Here is a 20,886-nt window from a genome sequence, read left to right as displayed (position 1 = left end):
TGTGAATTTTAACTACCCAAAAAAAAAAAAAATCCTAGTTGTACACCAGCAAGGGGAAAGGGAAGGTTCTACAGCATACAACCGCTTATATGTGAGAGATGCTAGATGCAACCAGCAAAAAAATTATGAGCTATACAGTACTCAAATCCTTTCGTAAAAACTAAGCTCATTAAGTCCACCGTGGATGGTTACCTTTGTGGTCACGCACCTCCACTTAGCAACCGGATGTTCCAAGATCAATTGTTGGATGGTGCACATTCAAGAATTTGAATTTAGATAATTATAATGTAGGCGGGAGTGTGGGATTCCCTCCCCTTTCTGTCTCTCAAAAGGCTCGGACAACGAGTTTTGCGTGGCGTATATATAAATATATATCTTCAGCTACCGCCCGCGAGAGAGGGTTCATGCGGGGAAGCACCCATCTTCCTCCAAGCCCATATCCAAGAATCTGAATTTAGATGATTCTAATGTTGGCGGGAGTGTGGGATTCCTTCCCTCTCTCTCTAAAAGTTCGGACAACGAGTTTTAGTAGCATACATAATTTCAATTTAAGGGGGGTATTTTTGTAGAGTTGGGGGAATAGCCCATGCAGGGGAATAAAAGAGCTCATCATTCGGTTGCAACCTTTTCAGACAAATAATAGATGGCTGCCTTGTGCTAAAATAAATTTAATAAGTTGAGAGAGCCATCTGCCTCAAAACCCCCTATTCAAAACCATTCACACTAATATGCATGCCACTTACGCTCACCCCAGAGGGCTTACAACCCAGCAGCCAATACAAGCTTAAAATATGCATGGGTCGCCTTCTCAACCAAATGGCTTGCAAGCATGATTACTCCCCTGCATTACAGGATTCAAGCGGAAGGCAGTTTCAGCTGCTGATTGGAACCCAACAAAAATAACACAGAATGCACCAACTATTAATAATGGCAAGAGCTATCAACTATCGAAAAGACCTGTCAAAGCTTAAAATAATCAACAAATGAAAAAAAGCCGCTGAGAGTAATCAGGAAATCCACGTGTACCACACACACACAGAAACTGAATTCACTTTCAAATAATAGAGGATAAAATGGTAAAACCTTAGATTCATTAAACAATTATTGAAAGCTGTTGGTCACAGCAGCTATGAACACCCATATGTACGTCTTCAGTGATATCTTAATAACTGACAGAAAACAGCAGGGAGCAGCACTTGAAGTCCCTACATTCCAAACAAGTCCCAGTACCAAAGACAAACCAGGGATATAATACCAGAAATAGTAAGACTGGATACCTCCTTAATCCATAAGCATTATGCATTCTCAATCTATCAATATCACCTTTGACTTAAATATAATCACCAAGCAGCCTCCTCCAATCCACGAGTACTCTTTGCGCAGGTTTGACCCCTTTTTTAGTGATCTATCACTTCCACTACTGATGAAGTAGAACGCATCCTTGTGACAGCTAAACACTGATCATTAAGAGATGAATCATATGCAGAAGCAAAAAAAGATGGAAGGCACCCTCCACCGAACAACCCAGGTTCATGCCAAGTAGAATGCAAGCCCATTAAAGATCTCAACTATGATTAGACCTCTGTATCAATCAAATGAGGGGACCTCTCGACATTCCCAACATCAATCCTCAGTCAACCTTTTTTCTCCTTGAAGTCTAGCAGCCTCGGCACACCCTGTGAAGTAAAAAAAAAAAGAGAGCGTGCTTGATTTGTTTTATTGCTGGGTAACATAAATCACACATAATCAGACAAAAAATATGAAGACTAAATATCTGGCGAGGACAAGAGGGTTGCCAGCGTGGATACCCAAGAGAAGGATAGAAAGGAGAACACCAATAAGTGCTAATTGAATCACACTGATGAAGAACAAAAGTCAGGAGTACCAATATCTATCACCGACCTAAATGAACCAGAAAAAGTTAAAACCTTAACTGAAACCATCATTTTTTGCTGAAAAAATTAAAGCTATTGTTCAAGTTCAGCAATTAAAAGTACGCCCAGATCTTCTCATCTCAGTAAAATACTGGACCACATTAAACAAATTGGACAAAACCCAAGCCCAACCCAATAATCCAAACTCCCAGTTTAGTTTAAAATTTTAGAGATGAAAAATTGGTTTAATATAAGTTGACTAATGATGAGTAATGAAGTTCACAAGTGATGTTGATAGAGAATAAAGAGGAAACATTGTTCAAAATATTTTGGCATATGGTGGTTGCTGTTGTGATGGAGGACCAGATGTTAAGAGGATAGATACAAAAAATGAAGACAACAATAACTGCACTGGAAAAATCAAATAGAATTTTGAGACGTCCCCATTTTAGGTCAGCAAATATACATAAAGTCAGACCAAATAAATTACAGCAAAAGGCACAATTACTTTTTAGAATAGAGATTAGTTACCATCAGTGGAAAGAAAAATTAAAAGGAATTTGGATAAAAACTAGAAAAGAGAGGTTTGTGCCGCTATATCTATATTTCTTGAATATTCTTGAAAGTCGCTACAATTAGTGAACTCAGAATTCTCAGCAGGTAGAACCTGAACCAATCAATCAGGAAGCCTATAACTAGCTCAGTATCTCGACATTCTACTTTGGCATAAGAGTTGCTAAACTTCTATTTGAAGTGATACCCACAAACCATCTTATGCCAAACCATTTTTTTTCTTCTGATACATTAAAAAAAGCGGCACTTATGGAAAAGTTTGAGCAACAACACTTACCAAATTTGAGGGTAAGCACCTGCAATGCTCCCAAGACACTCCATGCTCCAACAGAAAATTTTAACAACATTGAAAGGGCTGCAAAGGTGGGGGCCAAACTCGATAGGCATCAGGCTGTGGGCCACTCATTGTAGCAGATTATGAGGAACCACTAGTGCAAATTAAAACTCAAATTAGTTTAATTTCTCAGATTTCTTACAGCAATATGGAAAGAATGGATTCTAAGATAAAAAATGCAGAGAAAAGATTTTAATTTTGGCTTCTTAAAAAGGAAAAATCAAATTAGACATCATTACCTGGAATCATCTTGATACGTCTGTCTCACACGAAGTAATGACCAGACCAGAGAGATTGTGCTTGATGCTGATGAGGCATCTGAGCGTGCTGCGGATTTGCCTGCTGAAGCTGTTCTTCCGAGAATGACTTTACATGTTCAAAAAGCTGAAAATCTTGCCATTTCTTTTCATTAAGCACAGGAGTCTGCATACTAGAAACCTGTTTCCCAGGAAATGGGAAGCTGTTAGCAATGGTAAAGGCATTACTGCTGGTAGCACTAACATTTGGGAACGCAGATATCATATGATTAACAGAATTCTCCTCCTCCATGTTTTTGATGGATGATAATCGATGACCATCCAGCCAGCTATAGTCATCAATCTGCAGGTGTTGATCCTTTATAACTGAATTAGAAATGGCATCCTCCTGTTGCTTAGAAGGTACATGGCTAAATCCTGGAGGGGGTCCATAGTGCCTAGCAGGCCGACTTACAGGATTTTTCTTTGCTGTGGGCAATGCTGCTGAAGGATTCATAGCAATGCCATCAGAGGTTGCTCCTGAAGGTACTATGGAGTCGAGTTTAGATGGTATGGCAACTTCTACAGATTTCATCTGACTAGATAGCATATTGAGAGTATTTAGATTAGCAGATGCAGAAAAGAAAGGCGAAAATGCAGCAGGCTGCAAACTGTTCGGGCCTTCTTGCACCTTCTGCTTAGCTAAAAACCCACCTTCGGTCATGTTCAAGTTCTTCAGTGTATCAGATAAAAATGCTTCTTGCCCCATAAGCCATTTTGAGGTGTCCAGATTGATAGGTTGCACAGGTAGCTGGGAGACGTTAGGTGCAATTGTGTGCATATGAGAACTAGCATTTAGAAGAGGAGACACTTGAACATCAAGAGGGGCAGAAAACCTTGAGCCATACATAGTCCAATCATTAACAGAAGAAATTTGTATAGGCTGCTGCATAAGTTCATGAGCAGCTGATCTTGAGGAAGTTGCATTGGGATACTTCTCAGCAACAATTGGCTTGAAGACAATTTCTTCTTCTTCTTCTTCTCCACCTCCTCCTCCTCCTCCTTCCCCATATAGCAGTGCCTTAGGCTGTCTCACCCCAATGTTAACTGTGCTCGATTGTGCGACTCCAAGATCAACTGTACACTTGAATTGACTTCCTTGTTTAGCAACATTTGATTCAGGTGCTTTAGAGAAATCAGCATGAACAACACTTTCGGATGCTGGAGGCTCTGTACTTAAAACAAATTTCTTCAGGTATGGATCAAAATATATTCTCTGATGATTGACCTGAACCACATTCATAAGAGCCCTTCCTGCTGCAAGAATCCTTTGGACACGAGCTCTTCTTTCCTTGGCACTGCCATCACTTCCAAGTGCATGCTTCCTTGAAAAATCCAAAATGAGCTGTGCTGGCACTAGGGGTAAAAATCCCCTCAACTCAAAATCTTCCCATAATGCAAGCCTGTTACCAGTTTCTCCTTCATCATACCTGCTCATATCAGAAAAGCAGGTCTCATCTTCATCACCATCAATTGACACAAGTCCAGTCAGAATAAGTTTGTTCATGAAAGATACACATTGATTCCAGAAGAATGATCTTGCACTAGCTTGTTTTTCCTCCACATCAAAACCTGCTGCAATATCTGGATGGCATGCCAACCACTCGATGAAAACCAAAATGGCTGGCAACAGAGAGCTTGATGGAGCATCATGTAGCTGTGTGCATCTCTTCATTATATACCCAGCAAACTCAAAAGCAGCTGTAAAAGCATTTTGAAGCAGCACGGTACGCTGCAAGATTTCTGCATATGATTGGCCTTCTGAGTCCCTATTCACATTATGAACTGTGAATATAAGAATAGCAATAAGCCTCACAATGACCAATGCATTTGCAGCAGCATCCTGACCAAAACTAAGCTCTTCTTCAGGACCAGAAGAAAGGAGATCGTGCAGATTACAAATCACCGAAGAGAATATTTCTCCAAAAGTTTCCAAGCTGGTAAATTACACATACAAGAAAATTACTATTTTAAAGAAAAATGAAAAGAAAAAGAGAGGAGGAAGGGGAATAAACTAAAATACCTTGTCCGTGTGAAAAGGATCCCATTAAGTCGAATAAATCGTGTTGAAAAGGCTCTGAATATTTCAGATGCACTGAACTCTCGTTCTTCAATAGGAGTAGATTCTGTTTTGGTGTCTTTCGCTGGAAGACTTGTATCAGCTCTTCCTTTACCTCTGCCAGCTGATTGTGTAGGCAAAGCCCTAGATGGAGGAACCTTGGCCCCAGGCAACTGAGAGTAACTTTGACGATTCTGTAAAACATTTTTAGTAAAACAAAGTTTCAACAGAACATTGTCAGATGAACGGAGGTGTTGAATTTACAGCATGTAAAAGCAGATTATCGGTTTTCTGTTAGCTAATAAAAAATACAAGTAGATGGTCACATGCAAAAACATGGAGCACAACCACAGGCATGCAAGTATGCAGATAATTGGACTATGCAATTCTCTTTTTCTTTTTTTTAATAGTAGAGTTAGCAAATTTTTGGCTGTTAGCGAGCATCAGGATTGGTGCCCTACAAGGTGGCACTCTTGTAATGGATTGTGGGAGATGCACTAATCCAAACATTTCTAATGATAATAATCCCTGTGCACATCAAGGGCCAAGTTATTGACTCCATTACAAAAGATTAAACATGAAAATTAAGTCCAATACATAAATCAATCCTAAAGAATTCTGTAAAGGAGCAGCTTGTCAATAACATCCAAAGAGCTGCAGAGACATAAGCAAGGCATTTATATACTACCCACCATGAAAAAAGAAAAAAGAAAACATTGTTCATTAAGATTGTGCCATCTGATCATATGAAATTTAATTAAAAACAGCACTAGTAAATTCAGCAGGTACAAGTATGAAATCCTCACAACATCACAATCCTCATCTCCTCTGGTTCGAGTCCTCGGTGGTCCATCCTGAAGTATTTGGACCTTGGGTAACTAAACTTGGGTAGGTCTTCCCTCCCTTTCTCTCAAATATTATGATTAATACTGCAGCAATATAATGAAACTTTTGGGCAACATCAGCATTTCTACTTTTCTAAGAGTACTTTCCATGAAAAATTTGCAGGGAAGTACCTCTCAATCCTGCAGACAGATAGGGGAAAAAACCAGGGAAGTGCTAGTAAGAGAAGCACTTCCTTGCTACTTCAATATTTGATTGAGAATGAAACATCACTTTTTTTTTGGAATGATTAGTTTCAGCTTCCAGGAGTTGAATCAAATTATTCTAGATTTAGATTCAGCTTGGTGGAGATCAAGATCTAGTTTAGAAATTCCAAATCAATCGAAAAAGACCAAATTTTTAGGTGGGTTTGTTTCATGGTAAGCTGGATGACATTTAAGTTTACCTCATCCATTTGCACCTATATGTCTTCTCTTAAGTGAGAGCCAAACACATTATTCTCAAGAAAAAATGTTGGTGCTCCAAATAAGAATAAGGCCAAAAGCTAGATTCCCAAGATTCTCCCAATAACAGTCTTTTTATCTTTCACTTATATGAGAAGAACACCTTTCTTTCACAAAATTTCTGCTTTGAAAAGCCACAAAACTGCTTGACTGGAAAAGGACCATCATACATCCTAACATGTATATGACTTCGTTTATCACTAAAATATGCGAATGGAATGTCCTGCTAAAACAAGTTTCTGGATTTTATCAGTGAGATGACATGCCAAAAATTATGCATCACACATATCTGACTTCATTTTAACTTAAGGCATTCACCTAGCCAGGTTTGCAAGTCTGTCAGAAGCATCTCCCTTGCAGTTACAATGAGAAGCTCAAGGTCATGCACATGTGCAATTTTCCTATCAAATGATCTATGACTGTATTATTGAAAGTTTGAAACTATATTTGGTAGTCGAATTATGAAACAATACATGATTTGAAATTGTAATAGTTGAAGCACACAAAGCAGAGTGATTCACAAAAGCATACGTAATCAGAAACACATATTGGAGATAGCACAATTATATAGAGCATTTCTTTAAGTTGGTTGCATAGAAATAATACAGTACCTTCTCAAATGCAATAACTAAGTTGTCCCTTGCTGTTGGAAAGGCATTATCCACAGCCAAACTCCGAAAGTACCGGTAGACTGCTACCAAATCATCGCCCGAGTATGATGCCAATATTGCAAGCTGGCAAATATGATATTTATCCACATATTAGGAAAGTTAGAACAACTAGAATCACATAAATACACGATAGAGTAACCATTTATATTAATCCAACACAAAAATAATACTGTGGTCCAATCTAAAATCACCAAAGTGATGAGAATGAAACCTGATGATGTGGATTTCCACTTGAAGGACAAAGAGAAGCTGCCTGCATATAATAACTAGAAGCAGCTGCATAATCACGACTAACAGAGTCTCCCTCCCCATACAGTCCTTTGTAACGAGCAAGATCCCCCAAATAAATCAGACAGCGGTGACAAGACATCAGCCCTTTTTTCATCTCAGCTGATTTCTTTTCATCTTTCATTGGAATATAACGATTCTCAGGGCCCTCAGAGAAGTAACCTAAAGGCAAGCCATATTTTGAACTGATTTTCAGTATCAGGTCATGATAAAACCCAGTTGCTTCTGAAAGAAAGGTTTTAAAAACAGAACGGATTCTCTTAATTCGATCAGGCCGAGCAAGACTCTTTCCAGCGTTAGATCCAGCAGATACTGCAGCATTGATGTGTGTCCTGAACTCCTCAATTCTCCTGTAGTGCAATTGCCAAAGAGCATACTCTACCTCATGCTTTTCAGAAAAATCATGATCTTCCAGAATTATGGCCTCATAGTTCTCACGCATTTGGAGCCATATATTGGGGTCTGAAGGAACCTTTGACTGTGCTGATTTCCGTAGTCCATTCTCCAATTCAATATTCTACATAAGAAACTTAGATTATCATACACCACCCATTAAGTGCAAAAGAAAGGGACCAAATGCTCCTTAGCCATGCATAAGCCTAGTGCAAATAAAAATTGAGGCAATGTGTAACCATATTATTCATAGAAGAGCAACATAAATATTACAAGCAGCATAGCAGATAAGAGGAATATAAAAATCATGCATCAAAAACTTCCGATAAATGACAAAAATGATGAATCTATGAAAAAAATGAGAAGCTGTTAACTAATAGAATTGTCAAATGAGTAACAAAATATGCACAGTGATAATTGACTTGAACCACAGATACATAATATGCACCGCATACATGTATTGCTTGGGCCAGAGACCATAAAAATGATGTCAAATTAGTAAGATACTTGGAGTAGCATTTATGCAATGTCAACAAATTGGTTCAACAAAACTGATGCATTAGGATACCAATTATACTAGATTACTATAATAAGTACAACAAAATAGTTATTTGGCACGTACTGGTCGAACGTGGGTAGGGTGCATCATAACCATATCCTTAACCATCTAGCCTTTTCCCAACCATTTGGGTTTGCCAATTATACTAGATTATTTGGGGTTGGCTTTATAGATCCTCCTTTGTCAAGTATTTCTATTTGGGTCACCTCTGATGTTATTATAGATTTCTCCCTTCCTTATAATATCCATCCATGTCACCTTAGATCTTCCCCTTCTTTTCTTACCACATTCAGCACAAACCAAAGTACCTCTCTTTCCTGGTGTCTCCTCAAGTCTCTGTTGTACATATTCATACCATCTCAATCAATTTTCCATCACTTTTTGTCCTTAATTTATGCAAATCCTACAGCTTCTCTAATACATTCATTTTTTATTTCATCCTTTCTATTTTTACAACACATCCATAAGAAAATTCTTATTTCTGCTATGCCCAACTCGTTTTCATGTATTTCTTTATTACGCAGCAATCAAAGTCATACAACATGGCAAAAATTACTGTTGTGTTATAAAATTTTCCTTTAAGTCTCCAAGATATGTGCCCATCACATAATATTCCAGATATACCTCTCCGATTCATCCGACTAGCTCTAATTTATTGTATATATCTTCATCTATCCCCCGTTATTTTGCATAATAGATCCTAAGTAATGAAAATGATCACTTTGTGGTATCTCTTGGCCATCAATGTTAACTAATATCGCATCTTCATTTCTATTCTCATCAAATTAACATTTTTTATATACTTTGTCGTTGTTCTACTAATCTTTAAGCTCTTGTCCTATAATATTTTCCTTCATAAGTCCAATATAATATTTGATCTTATTCCTTTTTCATCAATTAATACTTTATCATCTACAAATAACATACACCATGATACATCTTCCAGAATATTAGCAGTAAGTTCATCCATAATTAGTGCAAAAAGATATGGGTTTACTAATCTTTGATGCAAGCATATAGTAACTGAAAATACATTTGTTGTACCATAGCAACTTCTAACACTTGTCAATACCCCATCACATATGTTCTCAACTATTTCATTATACCATTTATGTAGACCCTTCTTTCTTGAAGCCCACCAAATTACTTTTCTTGATATCCTATCATAAGCATTTTCTAAGTCAAATAAGATTATAAGTAGACTTTTATCTTTTTTCTATGATTTTTCATTAATTATCTAAGTAAAAAGATAGCCTCCATTGTTGATCTTTCATACATAAATACAAATTGGTCATCTGAAATAATTCTTATTTTAATCTTTGTTCAATTACCCTTTCCTATAATTTCACAGAGTGACTCGTAAACTTAGTCCTCCAATAAACAAAATAATTTTGTACATCACCTTCATTCTTATAGATAGGTACTGCAATACTTTTTTCTAACATCTAGCATATTCTTGCTTTTAATATTTAATTAAATAAGCCTGTTTAACCCAATATCTCTCATGATTTTCTAAATGTCAATAGGTATTTTATCTGGCCATAATCTTATCATTTTGCATTCTTTTCAGAGATATCTCTAGTTTATTTTTATGAATTGGATGAATGGAACCTTGACTCCTCTACAATTTTATTTCTTTAAAGAAGATTTCTTTAGTAGAATCCTCATTTAACAATTTCTCGAAATAATACATTTATCTTTCTTGAAATATCTCATCCTTCATATCCTATTATCCTCACTTTTATGGCATCTGCTTTAATCAAGTTTTTAGATTTCCTCTGTCTAGTTTTAGCTATTTTATAAATCTCTACCATACAAATTATCATATGCTACATATTTAGCCCAACTAATATTTTTTTTCATTTTTTGGCCTCCTAATATCTTTGTTCAAGGCGCATCCATTAGATTCTAATTGCCTCTTGTACCTCATTAATCCACCACCAAGTCCTTTTATTTGCATATCCTTTCCCTTTTGACTCTCCAATAACATCTTTAGCTACCCTGTTACTACAATTGACCATTTGGTCCCATATTTTATTTGATTCTATTCTTGGATTCTAATTCCCCTTCTTTAATTTATCCCAAAAAGATCTAATATTTTCTATTTTTAAATTCTATCATCTTATCTTTGGACATTTATTAATCTCTTTCCTTTTCTTCTTGCACATAGTGTACAAATCTAAGACTAATATTCATATGGTCCATGGATATATAGTTATTCTCCGTCAAGCATGTTATGTAAATGAAATGCATGCTTATATGCTTGATCTAATTCAAAAAAGGGAAATAGGAATGAAAAGCATACGATCAATGAAAAGTATCACGAGAAACATAGGAATAATAATAAGCAAAGAAAAGAATAATTGAGGATATCAAAAAAAAAAAGGATTAGTTGATCAATCTAAATCCAACTAAAGCAATAGAAAAGATATCGAAAAGTAAATCACTGTTAAACTCAGCCACGTGACTGAAGCATAAAATTAAAATATGTCATACTTATACACATCCAGTAGCTGATAGGAAAACAGCACTCGTTATACACAGCAGGTATCAGCAAGATACTTTTTGCACTCGTTATACTTTTTGCTAATTTGATAGCATTGTAAGCTGGCCTGTCACATCACCACAACTATAAGGCACATACTTGAAATGACAAATTCCGTATCTGATTTATGATATCAGCCAATATATCATTTTGTTTGATTGCCTTGACCTTCTTTCCAAATTAGCAAACTAGGTGACGCCTTTGCTTGATATATTAACAAAGAGTGGAATTAACTAGACAATAGTGTCAAAGAGTGGAATTAGGTGAGATCAGCCAAATATCATTTTATTCCACTTGACACAATGCACTAAACAATAGTGTCAAAGAGTGAAATGTAGGTTATCTTTGTCTCAAAACCTTGATACAACCAGAAGAGCCTTCGGCACTCGACTCGTGGTTGAGAAGTTTGGCATGGAAACAAGTGGCTGATATGTCCTAATCATAGAGATAATGTTGATAGGTAAAGGGGTACGGATGGGGAACCAAAAGAGAGAAACCAATAATCAATGGTATTCCCCTAGCTCTCTTCTTCAACCATTTTCAAATGAGTTTCCCAACAAATTAACCCGTTTGAAGAAATTAAATCGAACCTATTCCAGAAAGGAGCTCTTTAAGAAAATGTCTTGCTGCATGAAAATTTTGATCTAGAGCGAAACTCATCCTCTCTATCACATATAGAAGGCAATAAAGTTAACAACAATGTATGTGATTTTGCCCTAATGTAGAAAGCAACAGTGACCTAACAAAAATATATCAATAATGAAGGAAATATTTAGAATAGCACATTAACTAACCAATAGCAAAGTGCTTGAACAATGTTGTCCAAAATCAAGAAAGTGGATGGCCAATATTATTTATCCTGACATTGATTCTACTAGTAAGAAGTCAAAATGTATATAATGAATCTTTAAATAAGAACTGATACAACAACATAATCAAATGCAAAGAACAGCAATAAGTACAGCTTTTCACAATGATGCTCTAGGATGCTTGATATATATTTTCCATTGAGAAAAGATGTTAATAGCCTATTGCAAATAAATGAACTATCTATCTTTACTATTCATCCAGTGAGAGCACTATCAACATACTAAGAATTATTTCTAGAAAGTTATCAGCTGATATTGTTAAACTTTCAAACATTCCAAAAATATGACCAACTTAATGCATGCAACATCATGAACAAAAAATCTTATTACAAATAAAATAAGAAGGCAAGATCAAGATTAACACAAATGCTAAAGTAACCTTAGAAGTTATACAAACATCTAAATATACAAAGAATAAACTAAACACGAGTAAATCAGGAACAGCAGCATACCTTCTTGTAAAGGCGTTGTGCAAGCTCCCTTGACGAGGGAGAAAATGAGTTATCCATTGGAACAGTCATCATCCATCAAACATGCATCGTGAATATTTCCTTCAACAAATATAGTCAGCTTTAAAATGCATGAGGACAGAAAAAAAGCTAAAAAATGCACCGATATACAGCAATAATAAAATCCTTCAAAAGATATCACAATGGAAAAATAAAAAAAAATTCTACCCTAAACATCAATAAAACATCTCTTTGTCGCACTTCTCTTTCCAATCTAAAAGTTTCAATAAATCCCAACTCGCGCATCAAACAATCTAAAGGAAACAATAAGAAACCAATCCCAACCTACAAGCTGCCATATTTTCTAAACCCTCACCCCAATTCCTACAAATATTTCGCCCAGATCCCATCTCTTAACCCTAAATTATACCACTACTACTATGAAACGAAGCGAGAAAATTCCTAAAAACCAAACAGCGAACCCGATTCAGAACAAAAAGTATCAAATCCAGCCCCCTTACCGATGAACTTTCTCGGATTCAACAGATCCCGGCATGATAGAACCCCAAACCCCACAGAAGAAGACAAAATTAGATCAACAGATAGATTTCTCGATCAAAATCAGCAGGAGAGCGCACCTGATCTCGAGAGCGACGAAGGGGGGGTGAAAATAAGAGAAAGAGGGCAGAAGGGAAAGGAGACGTCCCTCGCGACGAAGGGGGCCTTCTCCCAATCTCAAACCTGCCGTCAAACGAGGAAACCGAGACGAAGGACCGCCTATATATAATTTTCTTGATATAAATAATTAAATTAAATATTTATTTATTGTTTCCCTAATTTACGAGGACGCAAATAATGTATAGTAGAAATTGAAATATGAATAAAATAAAGCGAACCACCGCGTGCCACGCGAAGACTTCTAAGTCCGCCGGCAAGCCTTGTTGGAGCCACATCACCATAAGCTTTTTATGGCTTACCGGTCTTTGTTGATGGCTCCAATCTCCCTTTTTTTTCCCCTTTTCGCAAATTAATAGACCCCGGGGAACGAATATTAAAATATTTTTTTATTTCTCCTATGCCACTAAGCCTGGATGGTTTAAATAATTTCCTTTTTCTTTTTTTTTTTTTTTTTTTTTTGCCATCTAAAGCCAATTTTAATCTCTTTCAACTCGTTTGGATCATTGAAATTTTTTTTTCCCTCACTAAAAACCTTGAAAAGTAGAAAATAGTTTTTATATGCTTGGTTGAAAAATGACTTATATTTGATTGAGCATCTATTTTTTTAGAAAAATAAGTATAAAATATTTGTTATATCTTTAATAAGGAGAAAGGTCTTACCTTATTTTATCTCAAAACTTAATTGTCCTTTTAGAAAAAAAAAATTCTAATTCCCAGCTGGGGGAAATCAGACTTTTTCGTGTCCCACATGAATTTTTTTTCATAAACTATAGGAATCTTATTTTCATTGCAAAACTATTTTTTCATCTCTCTTCTTTGGAAACTTCAAGTATGGATAACCTCAGATGACTTAATCCTATGTAGATCGGATCTTGATCATAAGTAAGATCAATTATAGGTTAAGTTCTTTTTTAGCTCCGATTTGGACTAGTCAAGCACATATTATGGCTTTTGATTAATTCGAGTCAACAGAATCGGTTGCTTTTTCGATTAAATTAAAATGTCCAAATCAAATTGAATTAGGTCTTTTTAAGATCGGTAGGTTACATTTTTTTGTTTGAGCAATGATGAGATCTTATTTCTATTGAAAAACTACTTTTTCATGTATTGGTAACCTGAGATGATTTAACCCTATGTAAATCGGATCTTGATCTTGATCATGATTTTTTGTCAATTAGGATCAATTATAGGATTCTTTTTTAGCTCCGATTTGGACTAGTCAAGCACATATTATGGCTCTTGATTGATTTGAGTCAATAGAATCGATTGCTTTTTCGATCAAATTAAAATGTCCAAATCAAATTAAATTAGGTCTTTCTAAGATTAATGGGTTACATTCTTTTGTTTGAGCAATGTTGCAATTGTTACTACTATGTATTGTGTTCAAGACCACGGACCCAAATCCTTTTTATAAACTCTATCCGAGTGAACCAAGGCCGGTCAGGCCAAATGCATGCATGTGGTCACCAACCCAATCTACTTGAAGCTCAACGTACGCTTCCAAGGATAAGATTTCTATAAAAGCAAGTGAACTTGCTTTAAAATTTCAAATATTTGAAATAACTAAAAGAAGGGGATAAGTTTTCTTTTAGAATTTGAATCTTTTTAAATTAAAATTTCCGACAGCAAGTTCTCAACCAGCAATTGACGTGCCTCGGTTATACCTTCACTAGCTGCGTCATTGCCTCAAGCAGTAAGATGGAAGTCCCGCATGTTAATTGAAACATGTGACATATATCTCATGGAAGCGAGGTTGACCTCTAGATTCATTGCATCCTTATATGCTAAGAAGTATGGATCCTTATATCCTTAAAGGATCCATGCTTCTAATAGAAAAAATAGACCTTGATTTCCTCGTCTGATAGAACTTCCGACTCTTTTCTTGCACATAATTTCAGCAGTTTTCAAGAAAAAATAGATGCAAGAACGCAAGCTTGATTGAATTGAAAGATTTCACATATATACAAGCCTATGGAGTTTCAGACATATGGACAATATACAACGGCAGACAAACACCTCTCTTTCCTTTTATCGTATTGAGATGAAGCTGTGGGAGAATCTCTCCAACTGAGACCTAAGCAGGCTAACAAACGAGAAACCATCCCTCTCCACTGAGGTATACTTCCGTGGCAGCAGCAATTCATTCTTCACCTGAAATGCCAGCGGCTGCAACTCTCTCTTCATCAACTCCACGAGCCTCATATCAACTTTGTTGCCAGATATATCCTGAATGTAGAACACATTTTTCATCTTCTCACCATCGGTCGCAATATCCGCCCGGGCAACGGTAAGCCCGTACTCACGGAGGATGCGGGTGACATTCGGGAGCAATCCAACACTATTTTCAGCACATAACTCTAACCGGAGCCCCTGATAGAGAATGAGATCGATGAAAGAAAATAACAATAGCATGTGAAACACACACATGGCTAATAACAGATGTGTAAACATTTCCATGATATCATAATTTTAACATGCTCATTCCACGAACACTATTGATAACAATGGATTAGAAAAGCATAAGTATGCCAAATATATACGGTTGATGACTGAATTCTAGATACTTATTCAATGTGAGATGCTCACCTCACATACTCTACGCTCGATTGCAGCCTCCAAGCATTTGATAACTTGTAGCCTCCTCTCATCTTCAGTATCCAGCGTATATCCATCCTTGTGCCGAATATAGTACTCCTGCAACACTCCGTTTCAGTATCAACTTCCTAGAATTCAGAAGATATGTCCTTATGATAGAACTATGAAAGGATGGAAACTTTTGATACCATAAGCATGAGCCTATAAAATCATTGTGTTGATGACAACTTATCCTAAGAAAACATCATGCAATGCAATTAAACATACCTGATAGGCAAAAAGCCCATGAGAAGCACTAGAAGCATGGAAGATAACATATTGCATGTCTGTAAGCGTGCATACAGTGTCGAACATGAGTTTTGGTCGATCCATACACTCAACAGTCACAATGGAATATCCTTTCTCAGCACAACGGTCAATTGACACGACTGTCTTTCTCCCCCCTTCAACATGGTCCATACTAATCGAGGAAAGTGATGTGCTTACTTGCCCCGGTGGCCCATCAAAATCTCGGTTGGCTAACATAAGCTGATGTAGTCGGCGCTCCGTGTGACTCATCGAGCTATCACATCCAAGAAAATGTGTCTTTGCACCCCTAGGATTATCATCTGCAATCGTGGTGGGTCGAAGAATAGTGGAGAGCTGGTCTTCAATAGTGGCTAGTCGATTGGGGTCATCAATGCAAGCCGAGGTGGACTCGTCGGAAACATAAGCTACGCATGCAAGACAAGCATTGTGGCTCCATGCATGAGCTTCAACAACATTGCACCTCTGTTCAGCTAGGACAGCTGATATCTCTGAGAAAAGTCCTGGTCTGTTAGTACCAATCATCTCTATGGCTGTGCAATCACTACAAGATTCAGTTCCGACAGCATTGTCATAGCACTTTTTCATCTCTCCTGAGTTTTGAAGCTCCCTCCTCGCACCTATTGCCTATAAAGTTGTATATAACTTGTGTTCACATTACAATCATGACTAAGGGAAAAGAAAAGGAAGATGCCTTAATTTTACGGACACAGCACTGTCAGAATAGTTAAACTTGGATTCTACCATGAATCCAAAGTTTTACCATGTCCTGGATTATGGACTATGAGAAATTGTTGAAAGCACTAGTTGGCTTTCAATGCATCAACAGGATGGCATTTGATAAAAGCTAGTTGTCATTAATCAGCTTTGCTTTTGATCATGAATCAACTAAGAACCATGTGTGCATGTATGTACTATAATGGGGGTGTGTCGTGTTGAGGGGAGTGAAGTTTCAACTGACCTGTTGTATGTAGCTAATGACCTTCTTGTCTGTAACCTTATTACCTCGCTGATCTTTCACATGAAAGACTGTGACGCAAGGAAGATAAAAATATAGTCAGTTCCCACTATTGCATTTACATCAATCTTTTTTGCATTTTAGATCTGGTTGTATAATACTTTATAAAGCCACAACTTGTTAGGCATTTATACTACCAGAATTTTATAAGTTCAAGAGAGGCAGTAATATAGGTCTAGTTTTCAACACATAGTAAGGTTTCAGGCCCAGATTTTCTCCAGGAGACAAATTGACAGGCTTTATATCGTAGTTTGGCTGGATCTGATATAGACCTCCCAAACTGATTGATAAAATATGACTTAAAACAAACACATTCAAAGTCTGGATCTAGACCAGTCTGACAGATAAACAGAACTGAACTTACCAAATAGCATCAAAATTCAAATAAAATGGATATACTATTTATAAAACTAAAAAGATGTTAGAAATCACAGTGCCAACATACCATCCATGAACCATTCTGCATCAGAAGATATATAACTCTTGGAAATAAAAAGATCCACATCACTCAACACTTGAACCACTTCAAGTAGGAGATCTTGTTTGTTGAGACTATCCACCTAAAAAAAAAATACAAGCTCCAACTTCATCAATCAACCATTCAACAAATTAAGTAGTCCTCATGCTTGTATCTTCTTACCTTCACAACTGTGCATTTGTCACAAGATTCATTGTCTACACTAACCCTGCAACAATAGGCTCTAACTCACCATTAGTATCCAACATAACTGAATATCTTTTGATGATTGTTAAGGGAATGAGACCAAGTAACTGACCTTGGTCCATACATCTTCTCATTAAGGTTTTCGAATTCAGGATCAAAATAAGGGCAGGAAACTTCCATGATGCTGTCAATAAGAATTCAACATGGTTGATCAAAATGAAGCCTGATGTTCAAAAATAGCATAGTTAAAATATATATTTATGTTTTGCAGTTTTTTTGTTGATTATGCATTATTTCTTATCCTTTTTCCTAGCAGTACTACTTCATATCCTTACCAAGCATTGGATACATTAGAAAGCTAACTTCATTGTTATTGATCCATTTGACTTGAGAAAATATGTAAATGTACTTATATCTAAACTAAACCTAATTTTAGCTTTAAATCATTACACAAATAAATATCCATAGTAGTTAAATAATAACGAGCATGGTAGTTACTAATTAAAATTATGTAAACATATTATCTAATAATAGTACTATTCTTCTTACATATGTAATATATCCATCAATATTGGGATGTAGGGACCCAAAAAGATGCAGTTACAAGTTATAAGGTTTCTTTCTAGTTTTACCAGTCACAGGACAACAAGAATTAACGGAAAACACAAACACAGAAGGTGCTAAGAGTTAACGTGCTAAGATTGCTTGTTACTAAAGAAGTGTTATCCAAGAAAGATGGAGGCAAGTCAAGATTAAATGTCAAAAGCTGCAGGCATAGCATCATTCTGATCCCATCCAGGAATAACCATCCCAAACTACATAGGTCTTGTAGTCCTAAGAAGGTGCAGATAATTTATGTTCAGTGTATCCACTTGTTTTAGATCATCCACAAAATTATCTATGTGTGATGCAGCTTTTGTTCCTAAGATATTGATCGGTTTTTCCATCATTCTATGAGTTTAAGAATTTAACCTTTGCAACAGAAAAACTGGCCTTGCAACTTGAGAATGGAGAAACATGATTAAAATGATGCGGACATAAATGGCCTTGCAACAGAAAACCGGCTTTTGTTCCATGTTTGCTTTCAAAAGGATATTACAAGACAAAACATGGACAGCTTTCAAGAAACCTAGGGCGATAGGATAACTAAGGAAAAGACGAAAAGCTGCCACAAAAACACAATCTATTATGTAGATGACACGGAAGAACCTTAAACATCAATATGAACAACAATTGACAAGAAAAAACATTTCACAAGCTATGCTTCCTAAAAAGTTATTAGCATGCTTAAGTTATTCTTCACCAATTTGCTTCACCATTTTTAAGTCCTAAAAAAGAAATTAATTGGACGAGACGTTAATGTTAGACTAGGTGAAAAGTCATGAATAATAGAAGATTGGACAGACTCGTGATATAGAGAGAATGAGAGGCATTAATAGTTAGAATCTAAAGCAGGCGTAAAATAGTCCACCAGACAATAGAACACTTTTCTCAGATGAGGAAGGCTAAAAGAAAACTAGTTTATGGTACCTGAAAAATATAGTCAGATGATCGTGAATAAAATATTCAACAGTCACAATAATTACTGACCTCACAAGATGAGCTAGAAAGCTCACCTCGTTAATTTGCAAAGAAAAGCATAACAACAAAATCTTTGGTTAGAAGCCTTATCTCAAAAGAAGAAGGAAACAAACAAACAAAAAAGCCTTCGTTAGAAGCAAATGAGCAACATAAACGAAACTCAAAGTTTGTAGGCTCAGAGTGTCAATGGTTCCTTATGGACTGAAATACTTTAGAAAGGTAAGATCCAGTCGATACCCCTGTTCAGCGAGGAAATGCTCCATGAGCTATTAATCTTCTAGAAGGAAATTCCTGCAGCTTATTCAGATGGATAAAATCCATTGGCAGCATGCAGGAAAAGATGCTGCCGGCATGGGTTCATCTTATCTACTGTTTGTTTTTTGCAAAGATTCATAAATCCGACCCCAAATAGTTGGACAAATGTTACACATTATGATCATAATCTGCTATTCACACGGCATCAATTTGTCCTATCTTGTCTTAGCTGTGGTTGCTATCTGAAGCTGCCCCTTAAACAGAATTATCATACAACAAACCCTGTCACTATACCATGTTCTGCATTTGTACAACTAGGCTAGATCAAATAATTTTTTAGATTTGTTTCATTATTGCCATCTCCTTATTAGATATAACATTCCATCCATGGCTACTGTCTTCTTCTTCACATTCTCTTATTTTTTCCTTTTCTCTTTTTTTTTTTTCTGAGAAAGCAAAAGTCGGGAAGATGCCCATAGGTTTCTCCTGAATTTTTGTTTTTCCTCCCTTCTTCACATTCATTGATCAAAAACTTATCTTCTCTAAAGCTCATCACTTTGCAATCACACAAAGGCATTCTAGCTATATCTACGCATTCCTCCATTGACCAAAGGAATTTCTTTGCCCCTCCCTCCCCCCCAGGCGAAAAAAAAAACAAAAAAGGACAACAGGATAGAATCGTACCTCAACAGCTATCTACATATATTCTGATGGTAATCGAAGCAAAGCTGGAGAGGAAAGAGCTTAGCTAGATAGATCCCTGTTTGAGGGATCTGAAGCTTGGGAGAAAGATAGGGAAGGCTCTGGGTCTCTCCCTTGGTTTCCTGTTTATTATAAATCTCTGCCGGGTGGCGGTTTTGGAAGGGGGAGGGGGGTGGTGTTGTGGTTGAAGGGGAGGCATCGTCGACGCTAAAATTGGGATTCGCCACCCGAGTTCGGTCGGAGAGAATGTCGGATGACTCGTGGGAGGCCTCGTCCCCGGCCCCACACGTGTAAGGTCGTGGCGGTGCTGGCTCTGCACCACTGGACCCACCCAGACCGGTCTGGGCCAGACCAGCGGCCGCTAAATATACTACGGACCTCCGCCCAAACAGTTACCCATCATGACTATGATTATAACTCTTTTTATTTATTTAAATTTTTTTTACTTGAATATCCACCTAAATATTGAATTTTGCATGAATATTCTTCCAAAATTGATTTTGCATGTATACCCTCGTGAAACACTTGTTTTGTGATTTTATCTTTTTTTATTTTTATTTTTTTGCGTACGTACCTATGCTATCTAATGACGTTAAAAAATTAACAGTTTCAAATTAAAATGACTAAAATATTTTTAATGGGTAGACATGTAGATAGATCGCGATCCTGGTAGCAAAAAAAAGAAGACAAAAACAATAGCGTAATTATAAAATTTTATTTTATTTTTAATTAATATAAATATGATTTTTCTTAATACCGTTAGAGCAACCATTATATTACGGGCATTTGTACAATAACAAAGTTTTACGAAGGTACACATATAAATATCAA

General features: G+C 36.6%; 2 protein-coding genes and 1 non-coding gene across 7 annotated transcripts; all 3 read right to left on the bottom strand.

Annotated features, from left to right (window-relative positions):
- Positions 1-1,038: 1,038 nt before the first annotated feature.
- On the bottom strand, positions 1,039-13,106 carry LOC103706489 (nonsense-mediated mRNA decay factor SMG7-like). 3 transcript variants are annotated; one of them, XM_008790601.5, is made up of 8 exons: positions 12,895-13,106; positions 12,260-12,358; positions 7,365-7,958; positions 7,094-7,216; positions 5,101-5,330; positions 3,021-5,014; positions 2,725-2,875; positions 1,039-1,676 (listed from the first exon to the last, which is right to left on the bottom strand). In XM_008790601.5, the coding sequence occupies exons 2-6, from the start codon at positions 12,329-12,331 to the stop codon at positions 3,046-3,048; spliced, it is 2,988 nt and encodes a 995-aa protein (XP_008788823.2). In that variant the 5' UTR covers positions 12,332-12,358; positions 12,895-13,106; the 3' UTR covers positions 1,039-1,676; positions 2,725-2,875; positions 3,021-3,045. The 3 variants fall into 3 exon arrangements, with proteins under 3 accessions (XP_008788823.2, XP_088563412.1, XP_089782277.1); XM_088707286.1 differs by having other exon boundaries at positions 12,778-13,031; XM_089926151.1 differs by having other exon boundaries at positions 1,039-1,705; positions 12,895-13,011.
- A 1,393-nt stretch (positions 13,107-14,499) lies between these two features.
- On the bottom strand, positions 14,500-14,634 carry LOC113462688 (U4 spliceosomal RNA). Its single transcript, XR_003385625.2, has one exon. It is a non-coding gene; the product is annotated as a U4 spliceosomal RNA (small nuclear RNA).
- A 219-nt stretch (positions 14,635-14,853) lies between these two features.
- Positions 14,854-20,317, bottom strand: LOC103706491 (ACT-like superfamily protein). 3 transcript variants are annotated; one of them, XM_008790604.5, is made up of 8 exons: positions 20,038-20,317; positions 17,630-17,701; positions 17,494-17,539; positions 17,299-17,413; positions 16,797-16,864; positions 15,797-16,462; positions 15,521-15,628; positions 14,854-15,304 (listed from the first exon to the last, which is right to left on the bottom strand). In XM_008790604.5, exons 2-8 carry the CDS (start codon positions 17,695-17,697, stop codon positions 14,963-14,965), a joined length of 1,413 nt encoding a protein of 470 aa, XP_008788826.3. In that variant the 5' UTR covers positions 17,698-17,701; positions 20,038-20,317; the 3' UTR covers positions 14,854-14,962. The 3 variants fall into 3 exon arrangements, with proteins under 3 accessions (XP_008788826.3, XP_088563410.2, XP_088563411.2); XM_088707284.2 differs by having other exon boundaries at positions 17,630-17,740; positions 20,038-20,171; XM_088707285.2 differs by lacking the exon at positions 16,797-16,864 and having other exon boundaries at positions 20,038-20,315.
- Positions 20,318-20,886: the final 569 nt, after the last annotated feature.

This window comes from Phoenix dactylifera, chromosome 11, assembly GCF_051530095.1.
Source record: "Phoenix dactylifera cultivar Ajwa chromosome 11, Ajwa_hap1_PhDact_Kaust_v1.1, whole genome shotgun sequence".
NCBI lineage: Eukaryota > Viridiplantae > Streptophyta > Magnoliopsida > Arecales > Arecaceae > Phoenix > Phoenix dactylifera.
The sequence above is the reverse complement of the archived record's forward strand: the minus strand, read 5'-3'. Positions and strand labels throughout refer to the sequence as shown.